Consider the following 21839-nt stretch of genomic DNA (forward strand, 5'->3'; position numbering starts at 1 on the left):
AAGATCTCCCTGAGTGATAAAAAGGCCTTAAAATTAATAAAAGAATCATTGTGCTGCAAGGAACGCTACCTCAGGAAATGAAAAACTGTATAGCACAGTGTGTGAGATGTATACCTGCCCCCTCTCAGCCAGCACCTGTAGTTGTCAGTCCCAGCTCTTGCTCGGCCAGGATTCTCGGAATACTTCAGCCCACCCTGCCCCTTGCAGAGATACATCAGCATCTGTCCAAAGGAAGGCGCTGCAGCTGTGAGCGCCATGGAGTCAGCGGTGGGTGAAAATGTTCCTTCCCTAAGGGTAGCATACATTCAGGTAGTTTGAAAACAAAGTGGAAATTTTCCTTCTGCTGTGGATATGCTTACATTTGAGAAGCAGGGAAACTTGTCAGCTCCCTCTGAGGAAAAATGAACTGCTTTTTTGATTGTGTGGTTTGTGAAGTTTTTTCCTCAGCCTAATCACTCCTGTTGAGTTTACTGAACACTCCCACAGCATAGCAATAGTAGGAACAAGTGAGCGAGGAAGGGGATAAGTGATTGAGTTGCTGTTTATCTCTTACTGGTGGAGGAATTCATGCAGAACCAGGACTGTGGAAGACGGGGCACCTGAGGGTCCAGCTGTTGCAGCGCTGTGTGCACTCAAGTGTGTGTGTCTGTAGCAGGAGTCTAAAGTGACTTGTGCAATATCACACGGAATGTTTGTGTTAGAGCAGATGATGCTGTTTTTTTCCAGCAGTGGTGACATGCTTACCCTTTGAATTTATTGCACTCAGACTTTGTTGTGATAGTAAAAGGTTTTCTGGATGTGTATTGTAACCAATTATTTAGTAGCAAATGTCACAGTTAATGTCTCTCTTTCCCAGGGAGATGACAGCCTGTCTGTGATAACCTGTGAATCAGATACAGAAATGGTGAGTTCTGTTAATGACATGTTGTGGATTAATGCTTTAAAAGACCTCTCAGCATGTTCTTGCACACCTTAAATCCATGTGATGCCTCCTGGTCGGTAAGACACACTTCAGAGACAAAAGCCACCAATGTTATTGCAAGGTAGTTCGATTCAAAATCCTCCTCTAATTCCAGATGTAATTCTGACTTCCAAGTTTTCAGCACTGGGGGCTGCAAATGATCTTTGGCTTTCTCTGCTGTTTTGTCAAGTTATGGGCCAAAGTCATAATTTTACAGCATTTTAATGGAATTGAGCAAGTCCATTATTTAGCTAAATGGTTCTACAGATCAGCCTCTACTCTGTGATCATCTTGAATTTGCTGCTACTCGTGTTTAATACTGATGGGGAAGGCCTTAGTGTTCTGAGCATGAGTAGACTGTATTTTGTCTGTAGCGTAGAACTTTAGTAGGCACCAGCTTAATTCCAGTGACCGTTTCTGTAGCGAAATTTGCATATATATAATGCTGCCAATTCTCTTTTTTATGCAGCAGATCTTGTGTTGTTAGAACAAATGATCTTCATATAAAATGGAGATTGAAGCCAATTCTGAGATTATACACTGAAATCTTTGAAGAATAAAATATTGTAAATATATTAAAAAAAACCTTTTTCTCTTCCAGAAGTTAAAGAAGAAAATTTTTCACAAGCCTCCAAAGTCACCAAGTAAGTGTTCCAAGATTTTTTCTTGTACTTCTGTTATTGCAGAACAAGATATATCGTGGTACGCAGAAACTGGAAGATATATTTGAAACATCTTATTTTTCTCTTTAGAATTATTCGCTGGTGTGTGCAGAGCACACCTATCTGAGATTTGTTCTGTAACTTGTGAAATTAGACTTTTATAGGCTAAATATTGAAGTTTATGAGTTAATTGTGATTCTTTAGCATAAACTATTTTCTTCTCATGTTATCCCTTCTAATGGCAAACGTTGTGACTTTTTTTTCTTTCTTTGTCTTTTTGGAGAAATGCTGATATTTGCTGTGTAGAAAGAATCTAGAATTACTGGAGCTACCTACCATCCAGTACGGTTGTACTTGTAAATGTTGCTTTACGCTGTGGAAGAGGCACGCTCTCCTGGCACATACACATCTTACCTTCTTTCTTTTCATGAATCCCCTTGCTTGCTTAAATGGTGGAATTTAATTTAAGCTGTGATGTCTGTGACATTGCTTCTTACTGTATGTACTTCTCTCAGTAATTTGAAGGCTACCTAGTAAGCCTGTATAGCGCACATTTGTACTAATAGTCTGAAGTGGAATTGGTGGTGATGTTTGAACCTGATGGCAATACCTGAAGTAGTAATGGGAGGGGCTCCCCAGCAGTTGTATCAGACCAATTCTGTTCTTTAATTATGGCAAGAAAATTGCAAATGGCTATAATAGCTATGGAGTTACCTCTGTCTGTTTAGCCATACGTATTTTTCTCATTCATAGGATATTTGCATATACATTCATGGAAAGGTCAATTTAATGTATGGATTTAGACGTGCAAGTATCATAAGAATGCTTATCCAAACTGTACATGTAAATATTTCTGCATGCATTGAGTCATTTTACTGTCACTCTGCCTCTTTCTAAGCCTCTTCATTTTTTGAAATTGGATTTTTAATTCATTATTGGGGTTTTTTGGTGAATATCCCATTGCTCTGTATAAGCTATGGTGTAGTATGCTGTTGAATCTTATTTTTATAAGTAATAGAACTGTGTCTGGGAACCTTCAGGCACAAGACAGAAAGAATTTTTGTGACCTCAGGCGTTTTAAGAACACTGAGATGCTTTCTTTTGTTACAGAGTCTCCATACAGCTCTAGCACACAACTATATCCTAAGAAAGCTGCAGTTCGGCAGTCTCTGCAGGGAACAGACAGTGCACGTCTCAAGAATACAGCTATAAAAAACCCAAGGCAGATGTGGCTGGGATCACTGAAGCAAGGTACAGAAACTTTATCTGCATGTGTGGATAAAATTTTGTGTTATGGACAGGTTAACATATTAGATCTTAAAAAATAGATTTATATTTGATTATAGGCTACATAGGAAGTAATTTCCTTGTTTGCTTGGTTAGAGTTATCTGCTTTGGAGCATTGGAATTTATAGAGGGAGTAATTAACAGCATCTGGAACTTTCCATGTTGCATTTGCTCAGAATAAATCCACAAATTTAATTCACAATTATCCACGATTTCTCCATTTTTTCCTTTTTTTGTTGGCAGGAATGAACCATCCTCTGAAATCAGATGGTGTCATGGGGTATACACGAACTAACATTTCTAGTAGCACTCCAGAATATCTGAAGGAAGCTCTAGGAATGAAGAAGCCAAAACATTCTCGTTCTTCTAGTAACGGTAAACTATGTAATAGTGTGGTAGATAAAAGCTGATGATGTTTTTTCTGTGTAAAAACACACGTTGCTTAAGATCTTAGTTTTAGTAAAGCAAGAGCCATTTCAGTTTAGCCTGGTTTAAAATATTTGTGTCAAAATACGATCCATGAGATACTTTTTGAGATGTCTAAACGGGAGAAGGCAGGGGTTTCCAAATCTTTTTGAGCAATGAATCACTACTGGCTTTCAGAACTTTTTGCAAATTGCCATGCGTCTGCAGCTGAAAATGTTGCAAATATAATGCGGTTCAATGGGCCAGCTGTAGACAATTTATTGTGACTTTGCAAAACATAGCTTAGGAACCGTTGATGGAAACCATCTGCTTGCCTGAAATTCTTTGTAATTGACTCTTTTTACTTCTCTAGAAAGTGTTTTTTCATGTGGTTGTGATATTAGAATCAATTGAGTTTTACGAGAAGAGTGAACTTTAAAACTTTTGTCCTGCTTTGCTCAAAGGAGACCTGTAAACCTAAAAATCCCACTTCCATTTAAAATGACATCTATGCTGTTACTGGTATTATACAGTTTCTGGCAACTTTAAAAGGTGGTAGGCTTTTGCACATAAGGCATAAATAGAGAAAAGTATTCTGCACATCTTTTGGAAATATTTTTAAGTAATTGATTTGTTGGAATGAGAAGACTGCAGTCTTCTGTGAAGTGTCTTTCTGTAGACAGATATTTCAATCTAGCACCAGAGAGAAAAGAAGTAATGAGGAGAAATTTGCTGTAAAATCTGGCAAAGGCTTCGTACAGTAACACTTCTGTTTCACATCAATTTCTAAAATTAATTTCCTAGCTGATTTTTTTCTTATTCTGAAAAAAACCCCAAAAAGCCTATTTTCCAGTTTGGTGCTGTTCTGCATATTTTCCTTTAAGTGTAAGATTTCTGGTTAATCAAAAATACTACTTTCAGATCTGCTTATTTGATATGCCTTCTTCTGTAGGCTACATTCCTGGAACTCCTGACTACAAAGAAAAAGAAGATATGTATGATGAAATTATAGAACTGAAAAAGGTACAGTGTCTCTGATACTTACACAGAAAGTCATAGCGTCGCTTCATCCACCTGTAGATGTCCAGGCATTACTGGTTTAGAATACTTTGGTTTCTACAGCTGGGACATCCACCACATTCCTTTGCATTTGTAATGTAAGGCTAAACTAAACTTATGTCTGTTTAAGGCAATTTCATGGTTCTTATGGTGTGATAGATACTTCTGAGTACTGGATGTGGAAGCCTTGAAGTATACCCAGTCCAGAACCCCAACCATGGCCCTAGCTGGATGCTAAAAAGGTTCATTATGTTTGGTTTCTTTGTCCTTCCACCTTTTTTTCCCCCCCCCCACCCCTCTTTTTGCTGTTGTCCATCACATTTTAATAATTTGTCAGTTTAATGCAGTGTATGAAAGATGGGGACTGGGTGTGTTGAATGCTAGGGATACCTACAGGCAAATATCTTGGCTGTTGTAGATCATTTGTGTAAGGTTGTCTTTCTGTTAAACGTTTTATCTTTACCCTGTCACCTCCCTTATCTGTCAGCCTTGATCCACTGTGATGGTTTGGTTTGTTTTTTTTCTCTTTTGCTTCATCCTGACCATTGTAATTAGATTGTTATTGGCACCAAAATGTGTTTCCATGTGAAAAGTCAATGTGCTTCAGTTTCTGAAACGTGATTATGATTTTTCTCCCCTCTTTTAGACAATACAAGCTCAGAAAAATGAGGGAGATAAAATGAAAACTAAGCTTCGTCGACTAGAAGAAGAGAACAATAGAAAGGACAAACAGATTGAACAACTGTTGGATCCTTTCAGGGTGACTATTTATTGGGGGAATAAAAGTTGGGCAAAGGAGTTGCCAAGCAGTGGGATCCTCTTCTCCTTGTCTCTCTAGATTTCAGGAGTCTGCAATGTGTTGGCTCCCAGGAATACTGAGCTTGAGTATGGGAGGGGTTTGGTTGGTGTGAAGGAGTTTCTGTTTGACGTGTCTCAGCTCACCAGTCCAGCTCAGTTCAAAGGAAGATCATGCCGTATTGAGTAGATAAGTTTGTTTAGCAAAGATCTTTTAATTTCTGAAGGTAAAATTAAAAGTCTGTCTCTTCAGAGGCGCACTTTCTGAACATTTTGCCTGAGAGCAACGAGGAGTTAACATCTCGCGTGATGTGGGGCTGAGACCTGGAGGAGTAAACAAAAGATGAGCCTCGCTGTCAGACCCATGAGGCTGAGATGCATTTAGGATCATAGTTAGAAGACGTGAATTTCCCTGAATTCCTTATGGCTGTCACTTCCTGCATGCAGACCTACATCTGGGGAGAAGTGTGCTAATATAAAACAATGAGCACAGGGATTTTTATCCTGGTATTCTCAAGCCAGGACGAGAACTTGGACTGTGAAATGACTGTGGAGATGAGTAGGCTAGAAAATTCTGTGGAAGGAACTGGCAGTAGAATAAGGTAGCAAGGTTGGTCACTTGCTTTATCTGTCTTGCAGGGCTCTGAGCTGGCACGAGCTTTGTCAGAGAAGAAGACTGATAATGGATGGGTAGTAGTTTCTTCATTACCTTTTGCTTTAATTTTTCCTTCGTGCTTCTTGCCAAACTGAAACAACTGATTTAAAAAAAATAAAATGAAGTAAGAAAGAATAAGTGATTAGGTAATCACATAACCGTTATGTCTATAGTCAGGTAAGAAACCAGTAACAAAGATGAGGAATTAATGTTATTTTAGGGAGTCGTCTTTGTCATTGTCTTGAATCTGTTTAGGGAATATCCTCCGTATTGTTTACTGCTTTGAATTTAGCAGGACAATGGGCAGAGTTATTTTTTGTTAAGATTGTGTATAAATACTATTAAGCTAGTTAGATTACCACAGATACAACTTAGGGGTCTGACTTCTCGAAGTGTTCTCTTTGTCACAAGGTAGCAGATGTGTATGATTTACTAAGTACTGAACTATGTAGGAGTGTCTCATTAGATATCATTTATAAAGATAGAGCAAGATTGTGAAGACATAGAACTTCTGTGAAGAGGTGGATTATTCTGGGACTCGTGAACTCTTCTTTCTTTAGGTGGTCAGTGAATTTAAGCAGAAGATTCTCAAGCTGGAACAACAGTGCAAGGAGAAAGACAACACTATTAGGTGTGTCTTGGGGGACTGGAGGCTGGTGTTGGATCAGTTAATAAAGGAAATTTGAAATCTGTGTTATTTCTCATCTGTAGTCTTCCATTCCTTAAGACGTTTTAATGAACTCTGAGAATGTATTATCAGTTCTAAACCACTCACCTAGAATTTGTAAACCAACAGATATTGTGGTTCCTTTGCTCTTCTGACCGGATTATTTTTGTATTATTCTGTTTTCAGCAAATTCCAGGCAGACATGAAGAATTCTACTTTGGAAGAAATGAGGATGGCAATGGAAACCTACTACGAAGAGGTATGTCTGACGGGTGCTTCGATGTGCATACTGGAGAGGAGTTGAGTCAAAATATAACTGGGGTGTCACCTAATGGGCAAACGTGTTGCATTAGCAACGTCAGCTTCCACAGCTAGCTCCTTAATGAAATCTGTATTTCGTATTTCACAGGTTCATCGTCTCCAACTCCTCCTGGCAAAATCTGAGACTATGAGGAAAAAGTATGTTTAATTCTTTTGAGACAAATATTTGTGTATTGTATTTGAGATAACACTCATATACTACTTTAACTGATGGAAAACAACCACACAGGAATGGTTTATTTTGTCATTTAGATTGCTGGATATGCTTTTTTAGTACTGCTTTCGTTGACTTCACAGCCCTGGCATAGGTCTTGGTCACTTTTTTTGTTTCGGTAGATAGATCATTTTGTGGATGTGGAAAAAATACTAGGGCTGTTTAGAAAGTACATGAAAGCTCTGAAAATTTATCTCTCAAATAAAATCCATTTTTCCCCAGAATCATGCTTATTCTGACATCACTGGTGATTGAAACAAGCGCACTACATGTTTGACATTTTACTGTCGTGTCAGTTTTGCATCTTGCTCTAGGGTGTATGTTGCAAAGCAGGTATTTTAGAGAAACCATTATTTTCCTGTGGTACAGAGAGACAGATCCACAGGTCAGGGTAGCTTTTGTCATATATCTGTGAGTGGCTCTAGTAAGACCCTGTCAGAGAATCTTGTACTAGTTGTTGTCACTAGTACGTGGGTGTGTACGTGGTAGTGAGGGTGAGCAGTTTATAGAGGAAGTAAAAATCAAAGCACAAAGGCAAAAGACAAAGCTGCAGTAAGAAAGCAAATTAAAAGCATCCATGCAAGTGACTGTTATTTGAGCTGACAAGAGGGTAATGGTCCTGTGGGATAGGAGAATTTGTTACCACACCACTTCAAAGTATGCTTGCCCTCCTAGTGTTAAGTACAGCCAACTGTCTTAATTTGGGATGTAATTATTTGGATTGATAGAAACATCTGAGAACTCTTTATGGGTCACTACATACACTACTTGGGTTTTCCTAATTCAATATCTCTTGTGGGCTGAAAACTGCAAGTTGTCCTGTCACTGTTTTAAAAAAAGAAGATGGAAAAAAAAAATCTCTTGGCTCAGACATTCGGTGACTAGCATTTTGAGGCTGTAAGCCATTTACGGGTGAAAATCAGTTATCAGGTCTTTTTCCTGTCCTCGTTTGTTTGTAACCTTGAAAAAGCAGTGGTCAGGGCAGCCTCTCCATTATATGACTGTCAGTCTAGTTGAGAGGCTGAGGACTGAAATAATAAATGATGTTGAAGGTCAGGACTCTGGCACGTAGAGTTGTAGGAGAGCATTTCTTTCATGATGCTTGTCAGTGTTATTTCTGGCTGAAGTGAATGACATTGAGCTCCTCTTTTTCTGTATTAATGCTGAAATATGATTATTTGTATGTGAAGCTGTAGTATCCATTTGTAGCTAGAAACTAGTCCTCAAAAGGGTCTGCAGGTCTTTCATTTAGATTTTGATGGGCTTAAAATAGTGTCACTCACTGATATGGTTACGATTTCTGTAATTCCTGTCACTTCCTGGTTTTGGTGATGTGTTGTGTTTCGATTTTACTTTTCTGTTTGGTTGGGTTTTTTTCTTCCTGGCTGGTACAGCTGTATGAATAGTCATGCATGATATCTGGACAGATGTATTTGTTTGGGGGGTTTTATGGCTTAATTTCCTTGTAATTTCCAAAAGGTAAATTAGATTCAGCTTTTCACTCTGATGTGCTAATTATTCCAGTGGACGGGATGTAAGATTCCCTCACAAACTGGTCTGTGATTGGCAGTGGCCTTTGTCCAAAAGCAGGTCCATCAGTTACTTCAGAGCTCTGTTTCCAGAAGTAAATATTTTAGATTTTTTAAGAATCCTAGCAGTGAAGAACAAGTATTACATGTCACTAGAAATCTTTGTGAACAAACTTTAAAACTGTGCATCTAGGAGCTGAGATTTCTGCCCCCTTTTATTAGAAAAATTAAAAAGGCACTTTTAACACATAGCAGGCTTTCGTTTTTCAGATTCTTCTTATTACTATCGTGTTGATGTTAGCTGTATTCTTCAGATCTGTTTCAAATCTCTAATTGATTGAAAAGTATCTTAAATGAAAAAAATTTCTCTGGGGTTTACTTTCACTGGAATAGTTTCTTTTACATTAGAGCGGCAATCGCAGTTGTTTGAAAATTCACTTGTGTGTCGGATTGGTTTGAGAGTTATTCCATCTGTGAATAGCTATCTCTCTCTCCCCCAATCTCCATCTGTTTAAGTGAAAGAAAGCAATTCAGAACATGCAGGTTAACTTTCTCTTTTCCGGAGGAGTTTCCCAATTGGCTGAAGTTAAGTGTGTTTAAATCAGTGGTCTGCAGAGCACTGGTAAAGCACTATAAGGTTGGTTAACAGAAGAGATAGAAAACCTAATAAGTAAAACTCATAGAAGCACCTGTGTTTATGCGTTAGTGAAACAGAGTAGGGGAGGAAGTAAAAGTAATAAACGAATTTTCAAAGTTTAAGTATCTTCTTTCTTTGACGCAAATGAAAAGAATTGCAAAAGTGTTGAGCAAGATGGTCTCTTCTTGTTTTTTCCTAAAGGAGTAGATAAATCCTCCAGTAAAAAATGTTGAGAAATGCTACTGAGGGGCAGCTGAGGCAATAATTTAGCTAGCTGACTTGAATAGTGAGGCTGTTCCACTCCTAATGCTGCTTCTTTGTTCTCTGCTTTTAAGTTAAATTTCTGGTTTTGACCCTGTTTCCAAGTACAGAGGGCAGAGATACCCAAAAACGACTAAAGGCACTGAATGCTGCTGTCCTGCGGTTATCCAGGAACGTCAAGGAACTGCAGAGTGAGAATCGGAGGCTGAAAGAAGATCTAGATCATGTGCTGAGCAGTTCTCCTTCCAGTAAAACAAAAAGTACGTGCTTAAAAGTTGGTGAACGTAGACCAAGGGGTTTAGGTACATTTGAAAGATGTTTTTGAGAGCAGGACCCTACAATCGTAGAAAGAAGGGAGTTATTACAAAGGTGAAGATTCAGGAGAGGCAGAGGTTGGAATGAGAAGTTTTTTTACAGGAGTCTCTCTCTGACTTCAGAGTATGCTGCTCCAGTCAGACCTGATTTCCTTTATTCCTGAGAATTCTGGACTGGAATCACTTGAAGATTTAACGTTTCACTGGAAAACTGCTTTTCAGTTGTTGAACTGCTGAATGTGACTGGTTTATATTGATTTCTGAGCTAACTGGTGTAGAAGTCAGATCTTTTAAGACCATTCTCCATTTTTCATTGCTGCTTATTTAAAGTTAGGGTTCAGAGATCTTTAGATTGTCTCTATATGGACAGAAGTTTTGAAAAGCAAGAGTGACGTTAACTCACTGCTACAGTTTCATTTTTAAAACCGTGTTATTGTATTTAGATTATAGTGAATGGAGCAAGCAGAGGCTAGTGAGACGGATTTCAGAACTAGAAAAAGTAAGTAATCATGATCATGTGGACATCTTACCTGTCTTTGAGCAGAAAATGCAAGACCACTGGCTTATGCTTATGGCACCTAGTCCTCCAGTGTATCAGCCTTGTGCGTTCTGGCATGTACATGTAAACTAATATTGTACCGTGTGCCCTTCCTTTTCTTTTTTTTTTTTCTTTTCTCATGCTTATTACATACAGATGCACATTTTAAAATTAATTTTTGTTTGATTTTTTTTCTCATGGCCTAAATAAATTAAATTGAGCATAAAACTATTTTTCTTTTTTGTTTTATGGGGTTCCTGTAAATTTATCTTGGTTTAGAAAGTCTGCGCCATGGAGAACACCAGGGTGTCGTCAGCAGAGAGCGAGTCATCGCAGTTACTTGCTGTGTCGTCTTCACCTTCTGTAGACCTGGGTGATCCAGTCTCTCAACAGGTAGACCATGTTGAGGAATGTCGTCGCCTCCAACGGGTAGTGAAGAAACTGAAGAGTGACAGGAAGGCACTTCAAAATCTCTTACTCAATAGAGAGTAAGTGCAAGTCTTGCCTGAGGTGTTGTTCTTCTGTAGGTGTGAGTTGATTATTTCCTATCGCCTGATGAAATTGTGTCACAAGTCCTTCATATTTTCAGCAAGAAAGCAAATTTTGAGGGTCCCTTCAATTTTTGTTTCAAAACTTTCTTCTAGTCCTACTAGCATTACAAAATTGTGCTGCAAAAAAAAAAAGGAAAATGAGAATGTCTGCCTGTTTCTAACTCACTTTTCAAGGCATGTTTTTTGCCATCGAAACTGAAAAGCCTTTGAAAGGGTTATATTTCACTTTAGGCAGGACTTCTCACAAGTGTTTTGCTGTCAGAATTTGTCGTATTTTGTCCTGATCCACCACTTTCTCCACTTAAGCCTGCCTTCTGCCACAGGATGCGCTGTGACTTGTTTTCTCCCCAGTAAGCAATTGATTTGCAATTTGTAATGCTTGGACTCATTTGGTGTGTCAGTGCATAAGGACAGGCAGGTCAATCGGATCGTGAGCAGAGACGTGTGCACAACCGTGCGTTGCTGATGAGGCACAGCCTCTCGTGTCAACTCGCCCCTGAAGGAAAATGCTTAGTGAGAGCGTGCAAAGAGGCCTTTGGCTTCTGAACAATGTGTGCTTGCGTTTTGTTTTGTTGAAAAGGAGAACTTAAACACACAGTTACTTTAGAAATTTGAGAACCTTTTCTTTTATTTAGAAGATTAAGCAAAAAATAACTACTGTGTTCAAGTGTGAATGTCTTAAGTATTGCTTTGGTTCCCTTATGCCTTTGTAGATTAGATGTCCAGCAGTTACTCCAGGCTAAGACTGAAGTGGAGCTGGAGCTGCAGAAGTGTCAGAATAAGATGGAAGAAAAGAGTACAGAAGACCAGATTTTAAGGTGCCACATTTTGTATTAGTAGATCCTTTCAGAACAAAAAGAAAGTATAATTCTCTTTTCAAGTGGCTCAAAATCCATAAGAGTTCATTTGAACTGCAGGAAGCTGGAAATTCATTTGAGCACAACTGTTCTGGAGGGATGGAGTAAATTACTAGGAGAAGAAATTCAAAGTGGTTTTGGAGGAAGTGGAAGAGTAAGAAGTATAGTAAAAATAAGAAATTATAGTAAAAATTTGTAAGATAAATGGAGAAAGCAAGCTGCTGTGTTGAGGTCAGAGACTTTTTTTTTTTTCCTCTTTCTAAGAAAAAACTAGTATCTTTTACCTTAAGCTATACTTCTAGACCATTGCCAATACATTACTTTATTTATTTAGTGTATTCTCTGTAGCTGTTGGTAATAGTCCTCTGCAAGGATGACGGAAAACAAGTTATTTCATTACTGCTTTGTAAAAAAGGATGTGGGCAGACAAATGCTCAACTATAGCAGATCTAGATGCAATATTAATAGTATCAAGGGTACCACTGTAACCCTGGGACTTCTTAATTGTAATATAAGGCTGTGCTATCACAACTTGAGACCTGGTGTTACATGTCTGTTACTGTAAGGATATGTATCATGTTATCTGAGCACTCTCCCCACTTTGACCTGTGTTTAAAAAAAAAAAAAAAAAAAGGCACCAAATCTCATGAGCTAGGTTCAGTATTTTCAAAGCAGGATCAACAGAAAATTTCTAGCTATAAGTATTTTTGCTTTTCCAACCATAGTGAGGAAATCCAGAACCTGGCACAGAAAGTAGGGAAATTGGAGTCAAAATTGGAGGAAGAGAAGACACAAATGGCAGAAGATACAACAGAAAAGCTCAGTAAGGTACAGACACATGGTTTTGTGATTTTTTTTTTTTTATTTTATTTTTTATTTTCCCTTGCATCTAACTAATATATTGCAAATTGACCTAATAGTTGTGTCTTTTCAGAGAGACATTGAATCTTGTCATGGGAGTTCTGAATGATGGTTAATTCCCAGCATTTGTTGATAAATTGTTTCAATAATCACCACTGAACATGGTTTTTTTGAGCTGTTCTCTTAGTGATTATCTGCCTTGCCATGGCTTTTTGTCTTATTCAGTGGAATACTGCAAAAGTCATACACTTTTAAGTGGTCGTCTTACTTAAAAAAAGAAGACTTTTAATTTTGCTTATATCTTTGTATATCATCACTAAAAACTAATTGAAAATTATTATTTGGGATTTTGATTGTTTGTGCTTAAAAATAAATAGACCCTGAAACAGAGGTAGTAAAAAATATGAATAAAAACGTCCACTAGCTTAAGAGGGTACTGGTTTTTGATATACTGTGCAATTCTTTAGATTCTTTTTTGTATGTTATAGGCTGATGGATGCTAGATGATGTTTTGAATACTAAGTAACTTGAGTCTTTAAAAACAGCCAACAAACAGCTCTTTTTTCCTCTGCAGACTATATATATTCTTGGCCAGTAACCATCCATTTACTGAAATGTTCCCATTATTTGTAATTATCACTAAGTTCCTACCAATTTTTCATGTTAATAGTAGGTTGTCATTTTTAATATAACATGATCCATTTGCTAAACTTCAGGCTGTAACTCAGCGGTTTTAGGTTATAAATAAATCCTCTTCACAGAATCAAGAGGGTTTTTTCAAAGTCTGTAAAATCTCTTTTTCCTCTACTTAGAACTCTACACCAACAAATTAAATTAGTCTTCTAAAATTGCAGTTCACTTTTGTTTGGCAAGGGAGGTATGACAATTAGTGTGGGATAATTAGGGATCAAAAGGATCAGATGGTGAGAGGTGGAATATGCAGCCACACCTCAGAAGAAATAACTGGAACAATGTCTTGTTATGTTCTTAGTTTCTTTCATTTTCCTCCAATGAATTTCTTCAAGACAGAAGTTATGCCAATTTCTACAAGGTCTCTGTCTTGTCGGTGTTGCTTGGTGGCCAATTCATCAGTAAGTTTCAACACATGGTTATGGGGCCAGAGTTGCCGGAGAGCTCCTCACTTAACAAATGCCAGCCTTTCCTGGAGAAGAATTGCAAAATTGGGTGTCCTGGCACTTGTTCTTGGTCTGTCAATAACATACAAACCATGTCTGATCAGCACAGGAGTGGGTTCCGCTGTTGGAGCTCCTATTGCTGTAGCAATGCGTAGAAAAATAGGAGTATGTTTAAATGAAAACATTTCCATTCCCGTGTTCTTCTAACAGCTAAAATGGGAAAGTGTCTCACTGTAGCTGTCTTTAGTGTTCTAAGTTCAAGATTCTCCTTTGCAGCCTTCACCAGTCTGCGTGGTTGAAGGTAAAGAAGATCACAGGAAGGAACAAGCAGCCAAAATCATCCAGAGACAGTGGAAGATGTACCGAAACAAGGTGAGATTCTTCTATCAGGGAACAGTGAGGATCATCGCCCTCTGAATCTTACTTTTGTTTAGCATCTACAGTAGCCTGCTGCTGGGCTGCAGGACCTGCAGCAGTGCTTCTCAGTATGATTCCTTACCACCATCTTTTCTTCCACTGCTTTTTTCAGCTCCTTCCTGCTGCTTCTTTTGCCTTTGCTCCCTAGAACCATGTTGTTTCGGCTGTGAGAGAGCCAGTTTCTGAACTGGGAGTCTGGGTGAGCAGAGAACTGTAGGAGTGTTTGAAGCAACACTGCTGCTCTTGCTTCCTTAGGAGTATGACTGAGAAGTTAAATCCCCCTTGCAGAAATCCTCCAAAGAAATCAGGAAATTTTATGTATTGAGTTCCTCTCAACTATGACAAAATGACCTAGAAAAAACATGTTAACCTTACATTTTGTTCTGTGGACAGTGACATAATGCTGCTTTTGCCATGTGAGGTGGGCCTTGTGAATACTTGAGAAATTAAAGATAAAAGCTGCTTCCCCCCACCCCCGAAGTTTGTTATTTGAGTTATCAGGTGGAGGTGTGTTTTAATTGTTGGGAAAAATTTGGGAAATATTTATTAGGTAATATCACAAATACATACAAGTTTTAACTTAGGTGTTTTTCATTTCAGAAAGAAGAAATTGCACTGGATGAGGTGAGTGTGACACCCAGCAAAACAGAAGAACAAATTAATTTGCAAAATTCTAACTATGTGATGCAAGCACATTGTTTTACATCGGTATGCTTTTTGTTGATGAGCATCTAGTAAAATCTCTGAGTAGAGAGGTAAGACATGTTCAATATCATCACAATGGTCTACCAGACCTAGCTTGATTTCTGATTGTACCAGAGCCTGCTGGATAGCCAGAAGCTCATACCGAAATAGGAGCGTGTTGCTTTGTTTGTGAAATATAGGCTAGTGTTGGCAGGTAGAACTTAACTGCATTTGGTAAGATCAATCATAAACACTTCCCAGATTGAATTTTTACCATGGAGGTGGAGCTGTATGGGCTATCTCAGGCTGGGGATTCTCTGGAGTGCAGCAGAGTACCTGTGAATGTGGTACTCTGGGGATGTGCATGTATCTCTTAAAGACAAGAAAATGTCAAGCCATCAGTGAGTTTTGGTTGCATGGGGAAAAGTTATTTTCCTCTTCCTTTTGGACTCTTTTTTAATTTATAGCTGCTGTCTTTCAAAGGAGCTAACATCTACTCGTTTCTTTCCACGCTAGGCAGTCGTTGTGCTTCAGGCAGCTTTCAGAGGGCATTTAGCGCAACAGGAGCTGTTACTGAATAACAGGCTGCCTGCTGCAAAATCTCCCGACAAGGTAACTGTTGGGGCACATGGGTATCCGGGCATCCCGTTGGTTTAGTTTACAGTCTGAAATATTGTACTTCCAGACTTCATTCTCTGCATCACCTGGTGAAGTTTTAATGTGCTACTTGACAGCACCACCATAATTCCAGAAGTATACTGGCCTCACTCCCTAGCCTTCCTTTCCATCTTCTCTAGTTCACAGTTTTTCTTCGAAGTAAAACTGTAACTTCTCTACGTTATGGACTCTAGCTAGGTCTGCTCTTTGTTTCTGGTTCTCCCTTCACCTAATAACGTACCTTTACCTCTTGAATTCAGACTGCTATTGAAAACTGTGTTTGCTCTCAAGTGTTTGCTAATGAATCCTTGTCGTAGTAGACAAACCTGTGTCACTGATGTTCAGAAATAAGAATTTAGAAAGCATCTTTGATTGGATTGAAAAGTAAAGGAATCTTGTGTGTTGCATGCTCAGCCCAAAGCTTGTCATGTCCTTTGTCACAACTTGCTCCAGATGGCTCAGTTCTAAATATGAAAAAATTTCATTACCAATTAAACACTTAGTTTCTGTAAATGATTTGCCAACTATATAAACATCTTTTGTACCTTTAGCAGGCTAAAGTTAATTTGTAACTCTCCCTCCAGGTTGTCCTGGTTGCAGTTTACATGCACCTTTATTTAAGTAAACTGGCCCAGTGTAGTAGGACTGAATACTTCTGCTTGATACAAGCAGAAAATGCATCTGTCATGAGGGTTGCCTTACCTCCTTTGGCTTTGAAAGGTTTCCTTCCTGGAAAATAAATGAACTTCCCTTCCAGGTGTCTGCTCTTTCATTAACTGAATATAGATGCTTCAAAGCACGTGTGATGATCAGATTTGCATTTCCTGTTGATTTAATCTTATAGAACCTTAAAGACTGCCAGCCAAAAGATGGGAATATTTGCTCTACTGCCACTTTTACAACCAGGAGTAAGATTGTGAAAGTTTCTGTCAAGATTCTGTGCAATCTAAACAGTCATTTTTCTTTAATCTGATTGCTTTGCAGAACTCCTGCATGTCTTCCATGTCAAAGTCCTTGAGCTTGGTTTCTGATTGTGGGGAGAGAGATGAGATCGTGATGTTCATCCAGTCCATTTTCAGGGCTCACTTGGCCCGTACAATACTGCTTGAGGAGAGGTAAGTGAGGATTAGATATTTCTGCAGCATGCAGTAGCAAAAATGATTTTATTACAGGAGAAGTGTCATTTTTATAGAATTTTAGTGTGGGTTCCTTGGCAGAGAAAGAAGACAAGGCTATTGTTCCAACAAGGGTGGCTCTGGTCTTGAGAAAATTCAAAGGGTATGCAACGAAAACTGTTTCGTGTTGCAGCAGTAGTCTTCCCATATCCTGCTACATGTTCTGACAGCTGTATTCCCACAATCTATTAATGCCTTCCATTCTTTATTTCAATAGCAATGAGGAAAAGTAAAGTAAAATAATTACTTTCTGGAAAAAAAACTCCACAAAATAAAACTTACACTTGCCATTAAACTGATTGCAAATATGCCCACTTAATATAAATGAATCTGAAGCCCTGACATGTAGAAGTTAAGGGTTATGTGGAGGAAGAACAGGGAGAAGCTAGAATACCACTTAGTGACTTTAGCTCGGGAGAACCATGGTGATTTGCTTACTGCTTAGGCTCGTAGTGACTGTGGCTTGAAAACTACTTCCTTTCTCTCCAGGGTTTACTGCTTCAAAAGTTTTTAATATAAGCTGCCATGGTTACAAGGAGACTTACATAGCTGTCACCTCACTTGTGTCTGAGTTCACTTCTGCAGGAGACAAGATTTTTTCTCTCGGAGGCTGGCGACGTGAGAAACTTCTCAGCACACCCTCTGTAGTCAGGCTGCCTCGCGCTATGCAGTGTGTCTTTTTGCAGGCCCTCTGTGTCCAGTGCACCCAGTGAGAAAGCAGATTCTCCTTCTGCAGTTCATGTTGCAGAGAAGAAACCGGTCGCAGCAGCACCCCAAAGACCTCCTTCAACCATGTCCTCTCTTCCTGGTAATCTCATTTCCCTTTGTGTTCAGAAGTATGTGTGTTTTGAGTGGGTGCGCACACAATTTTACAGAAAACATTTGCACATTCACATACATGCGCAAATGGACACTTTGCACACTGTGTGCACTTCTTCCAGTTGGATGACATTGCAAGTCCCTTACATTGCAGCCCCTTATATAAAAATAAAAGCTCTGATAGTGTCAGTACCAGCTTCCTCACAGTGCTTTGCCTTTTTGTCACAGCTGTGTTTTGGAAGGTCTCTCTTTAGTGTGAGTGGTAATTATTCAAGGAACATGGTGTTCCCCTGGATTGCAACTTTGCTTCCTTTTCAGTCCTCCCAGCCCCCTAGCTGTGGTATGGTACTTTCCACTACATTTTGGGCCCAAAGCCATGGACAAGCTGAGAGTATTTTCACCATCCTGACTTAGTTTCTGAAGCGGACAGACATCTGGTAAAACGAACCATCCTGGTCAGCCATGTGTATTTAGTCACTTTTTTTTTCAGCAGCCTTAAGTTGCTGCAGTAAGGGGAAAAATGGAACTCCTGGATAGCCTTGCCAACTAGTGCTGCTATAATGCAAACTGGGAAAATGTCTGTCTTTTTTTATGGCTCTTATGCCATTTGCTTTCCTTCCTGAGTTCTTTGGTGCTGCTTGTGAGAAGATGGAGTTAAAGCCAAAGAGGCTTTTAAGAGGATGTTAGAAGCACTGAGCAGGAAATGCAAAACAGTGATGCAGAGAAGACAATCTTAGACATGCAGTTTAACTCAAAGGAGTTAAAAACAAATTGAAAAAGATTGTTTCTATCCAGAGTGAGATATTTCAGGCTTTTATGGACCAGTTGGAGTAAAAAGAGCAACTTTGAGGGTGACCTGAGAAACATTGACTTGTTTTTTGTCAGTGAAAAACTGGCAGTCCCTGCAGACTTGCTCAGAATCAGAGCATGCTGTAAGCAGCTGCGGCTGTTTCTCTAAGATATGAAATGAGGAATAAGCCAGATTTGCAGGGGTTGTGAATACAGAGGTCCTAATGATTTGTGCTTCTGGAAGAGTGCTTTGAAGGCACAAAGAAGGGTGTAAGATTAAGCTAGTCTGGTAAATGCCATAGTATGCATGTTAATACAGCACAGTCACTGGCTAGCTCTGAAGTCTCCAAGGCTAACTTTTATTGCAAAGTCTGATGACAAAGTGATGGGTGAAGAAGTTCTGGAAGAATTTGTACTGGAAGGGACAGAGAGGAGACCATAAGTATTCAAACTGTTTTCTTTGCAGTCTTTTTCTGGTGAACATAAAAAAGGAGAAATTGTGATCAGCAGCAAATATAACCTGCTTTGATCTTACGAATATGGAAGATATTTTCAAAAATCGGTGATGAGGATAGATTGTATCTCAGTAGCTGTGAAGAGACAGACTGGGTATGTGCTTCTGTAACTGCACAACTGCCCAAAAGACTATCTTGTGCTGAAGAGCTCTCTAGTTTTTAGCTTGTGGTGCAATGGAGAGTTTAACCAAACTCTCGCGAAAGACAAGTCAGGGAAAACCTGCTGCAGGCAGGACAGTGTTCTGATGTAAATGCCACCTTATGAAGAAATGTTGACCACTTGGCTCCAGGGGTCTGTTTGGTTATAGCAGGTTTTTGGTGTTCAATTGATGTAGCTTAGACAGGTTAAAGTTAACTGGAAGGCCATCATCAGTCGTTCCTAGCTCATGACTGACGTAAAAATTTGCTAGTAAAATTGGTTCCCGACGTAATGTATTTCACTTGTCATCCTGCAGCTTGGGGAGTACATGAGAAAAAGGAGCTTGTTTAACAGCTGAATGATTTAAATAAATTCCTTTAGCTTTAAATCATGCAGCTGTTGAACAAGCATTTGCTTCATTTGTCCCAAGGCCAGACTTGCATTTTGTGATCTCTGGATCTTGCAATGATCTCAAATTTTCAGTGGAAGTATGTATTGCAGTAAGTAATTTAATTTCACTAGTCTTCTGGCATTATTTTGAAAGGAATGGGTAAGGTGAAAATGTGTTGTAAAGAACCTCATGTATCCACTAAAATAAATTTCTGTATTCCTGTTTTCTTTTAAAAAAAAAAAAAAGGCAAAAGTGATATAGCCTTGAAATGTTATATAATTCAAATGCAAAGCAAGCAGCAAATGCTGCTTTGCTTCTCTTCAAAATCTGGACAGTACTTGGAGATTTGTAAAGCCATTTCTGCTGTGTCCCATGAAGTGGAACAGATAATAACAATTCAGCCTGTGAAACTTAGCAGTTTGTCTCTTTCTGTCAGGGGAGTGGCGGGAAGGAAGAGTATGTTCTGTACATGCAGAGCAATCTTGACTAAGGGCAGCATTTCTCTCTGAATATAAGTAGCCACTCTGGATACAGCTGTTCATTTGAGACTTTTTTTTTTTTTGAATCATAAGGAATTTATATACAACCCTGAAGTCTAATCAGTGTTTGCCCCGTCACAAGCACAAAGATAAAGTTGTCCCTCAGAAGCATATTAAACTGAAGATGAGGACAAGAAAATCTCAGACATCAAGAGCATGATATAATCAAGAGCGTTTTGGACAATATTAAGCTATTTCATATATAATATCTGTTCATTGTTGGAGCTGCATGTTCCAGTTATCATGCCTGCTTCTGGAGGTTCTCTTTGCTCATCCTTATCGCCAATACCATGGGCTCAGATATCTTCCTGAAAAAAATAACTCGTACGTTATTTGTTGACTGATGCAGAGGAGAATTTTTCTGAAGAAGTCATGTGCTGCTTTGGTTCTGCAGCTTGAGGTCAATGGAACAGCCTCCCTGCATTCCGTCTTTCCATTCACAGGCTCTCTGTCTGTCACTGTCTTTTCTATTTCTGGACTGGTTCTGGTCCTGTTTCTCTATTCCAAATTCCAGTTGCTCTATGTGCCTTCTCTTCCAAACCAGGAGGTTTTTTTTTTTCCTGTGTCAGAAACCTCTTATTTCACTGTGAGACCCGTGGAGAGAATATTACTCCCCAAGCAATATTCTCTGTATGCCCTCCGTTTTCCCTTCCATTTTGGTGTCAAAATCTCAGCATACAGCTTCTTACTTGTCTGTTTTCTTTTTCTGCCACAGGTCATCTTGATTTTCTTCTGTGGGAGATAGTGTTTTCACAGAATTGATGTTTTAAATTGAAAAATAAGTGTAGCTGAGGGGGCAGTATTGTGCAAGGGGGTATTAATAGCTGTCATCGTTTAGCTCATAGATCTCTTGCAGAGGATATACAAACTGCTGGTTCTGCTTGTCAAAAGTTAGGGGTATTGTGTGTATATATATATATATTTTATCCCTCTAGTATTTACTGGAATTATTAGGGTTGTATCTGTTCATACCCTGAGTGCTTCTTTAAGTGTTGGAATTGATGAGCTGCATAGAATCACACACCCAGAAAAACAACAAAGAAGCAAAACCACAAAAAAACCAAACACACCAAGGGTGGTTACCATTTTTATTGTCATTAAGGTAGTGCAGCACATGAATAATTTTGGGTATTTTACAGATAAAAGTGTGAAGGACAATCACTAAGAGCTTCCATCCTTTTTTTCCTCACTGATTTCCATTTTCTGTGTCTGACTCAAGTTCTCATTGTGACCTTTTTAGTTGGATTAAACTTACTTGGGTCAATTTTTCCTTCTCTTGCCATCTAATAAGTATTTGTTTTTATGAACCGAGATGGCTTCAGTATCAAATTGCTTTACTTTGTGGTGCATGACCACTTGCAAAGATTTAAAGACAATAAGACAAGTATGTGTGGTCAGTACGTCAACACTTGCCACGCACGCTCTTTCACTAAAGAGGAAGAGGAGTAGTTGTTTGCAGGAAAAGATAGATCAGAGTTTTTTTGTAACTGTAGGTAATTCTGGAAACTTAATGGCTCAGAGAATATTACACTTCCCACAAGGGCTTGTTTTTGTCAGTGTTGTTTATTGATGACCTTGTTTCCTTTGTAATTATTTCAGCCAGATCCTCTGAGAAGCAATCACAGCCTCCTCTCCCTCTGTCTGTGGATGAAGCTCACTCAGACGATTCAGATGATATTGTCATTATTTCTCCATTGCTGCAGACAAAGAAAAACTGCACCCACTTCTAAGTTTTTGTAACAGGCTCTGGTGATCTTGAAATATTCAATTCACAGAATGATTTCTGCCAAGATAAAGCATATCAAAGATGAAAACGGGGAGATATTCAGCCCCCTTTTAATGACAGTTGTCACTATTTCAACCATAAATAATTGATATGTCATCTCGGTAGATTTCGTGGCTAAAAGCGGCTGACTGACTGTTAACCTTATCCTCCTGTTATGCAGAGAGAGTTTAGATTTAAAAACTAAACCAAAATACTTCAATATTTAGTCTCATAATAAG

At 38.9% G+C, this 21839-nt stretch overlaps 1 protein-coding gene across 1 annotated transcript; it reads left to right on the forward strand.

Annotated features, from left to right (window-relative positions):
* The first annotated feature begins 255 nt into the window (after positions 1-255).
* Positions 256-21565, forward strand: IQCE (IQ motif containing E). The gene is made up of 22 exons (XM_009875769.1): positions 256-309; positions 857-904; positions 1563-1605; positions 2734-2874; positions 3154-3285; positions 4268-4338; positions 5021-5134; positions 5809-5859; positions 6385-6455; positions 6678-6750; positions 6901-6950; positions 9559-9713; positions 10211-10266; positions 10585-10793; positions 11570-11674; positions 12439-12541; positions 13987-14082; positions 14728-14751; positions 15328-15423; positions 16453-16583; positions 17315-17451; positions 21435-21565. Exons 1-22 carry the CDS (start codon positions 256-258, stop codon positions 21563-21565), a joined length of 2091 nt encoding a protein of 696 aa, XP_009874071.1.
* Positions 21566-21839: the final 274 nt, after the last annotated feature.

The sequence above is a fragment of the Apaloderma vittatum genome, unplaced genomic scaffold, assembly GCF_000703405.1.
Source record: "Apaloderma vittatum isolate BGI_N311 unplaced genomic scaffold, ASM70340v1 scaffold42208, whole genome shotgun sequence".
Taxonomy (NCBI): domain Eukaryota; kingdom Metazoa; phylum Chordata; class Aves; order Trogoniformes; family Trogonidae; genus Apaloderma; species Apaloderma vittatum.

Excerpts from the sequence above, each read along its gene's own strand:
- IQCE (XM_009875769.1), top strand. The coding sequence starts at position 256 with ATGGAGTCAGCGGTGGGTGAAAATGTTCCTTCCCTAAGGGTAGCATAC. Across the intron at positions 3,286-4,267 it reads TTCTCGTTCTTCTAGTAACG|GCTACATTCCTGGAACTCCT; the intron begins GTAAACTATGTA and ends CTTCTTCTGTAG. Across the intron at positions 12,542-13,986 it reads CAACAGAAAAGCTCAGTAAG|CCTTCACCAGTCTGCGTGGT; the intron begins GTACAGACACAT and ends TCTCCTTTGCAG.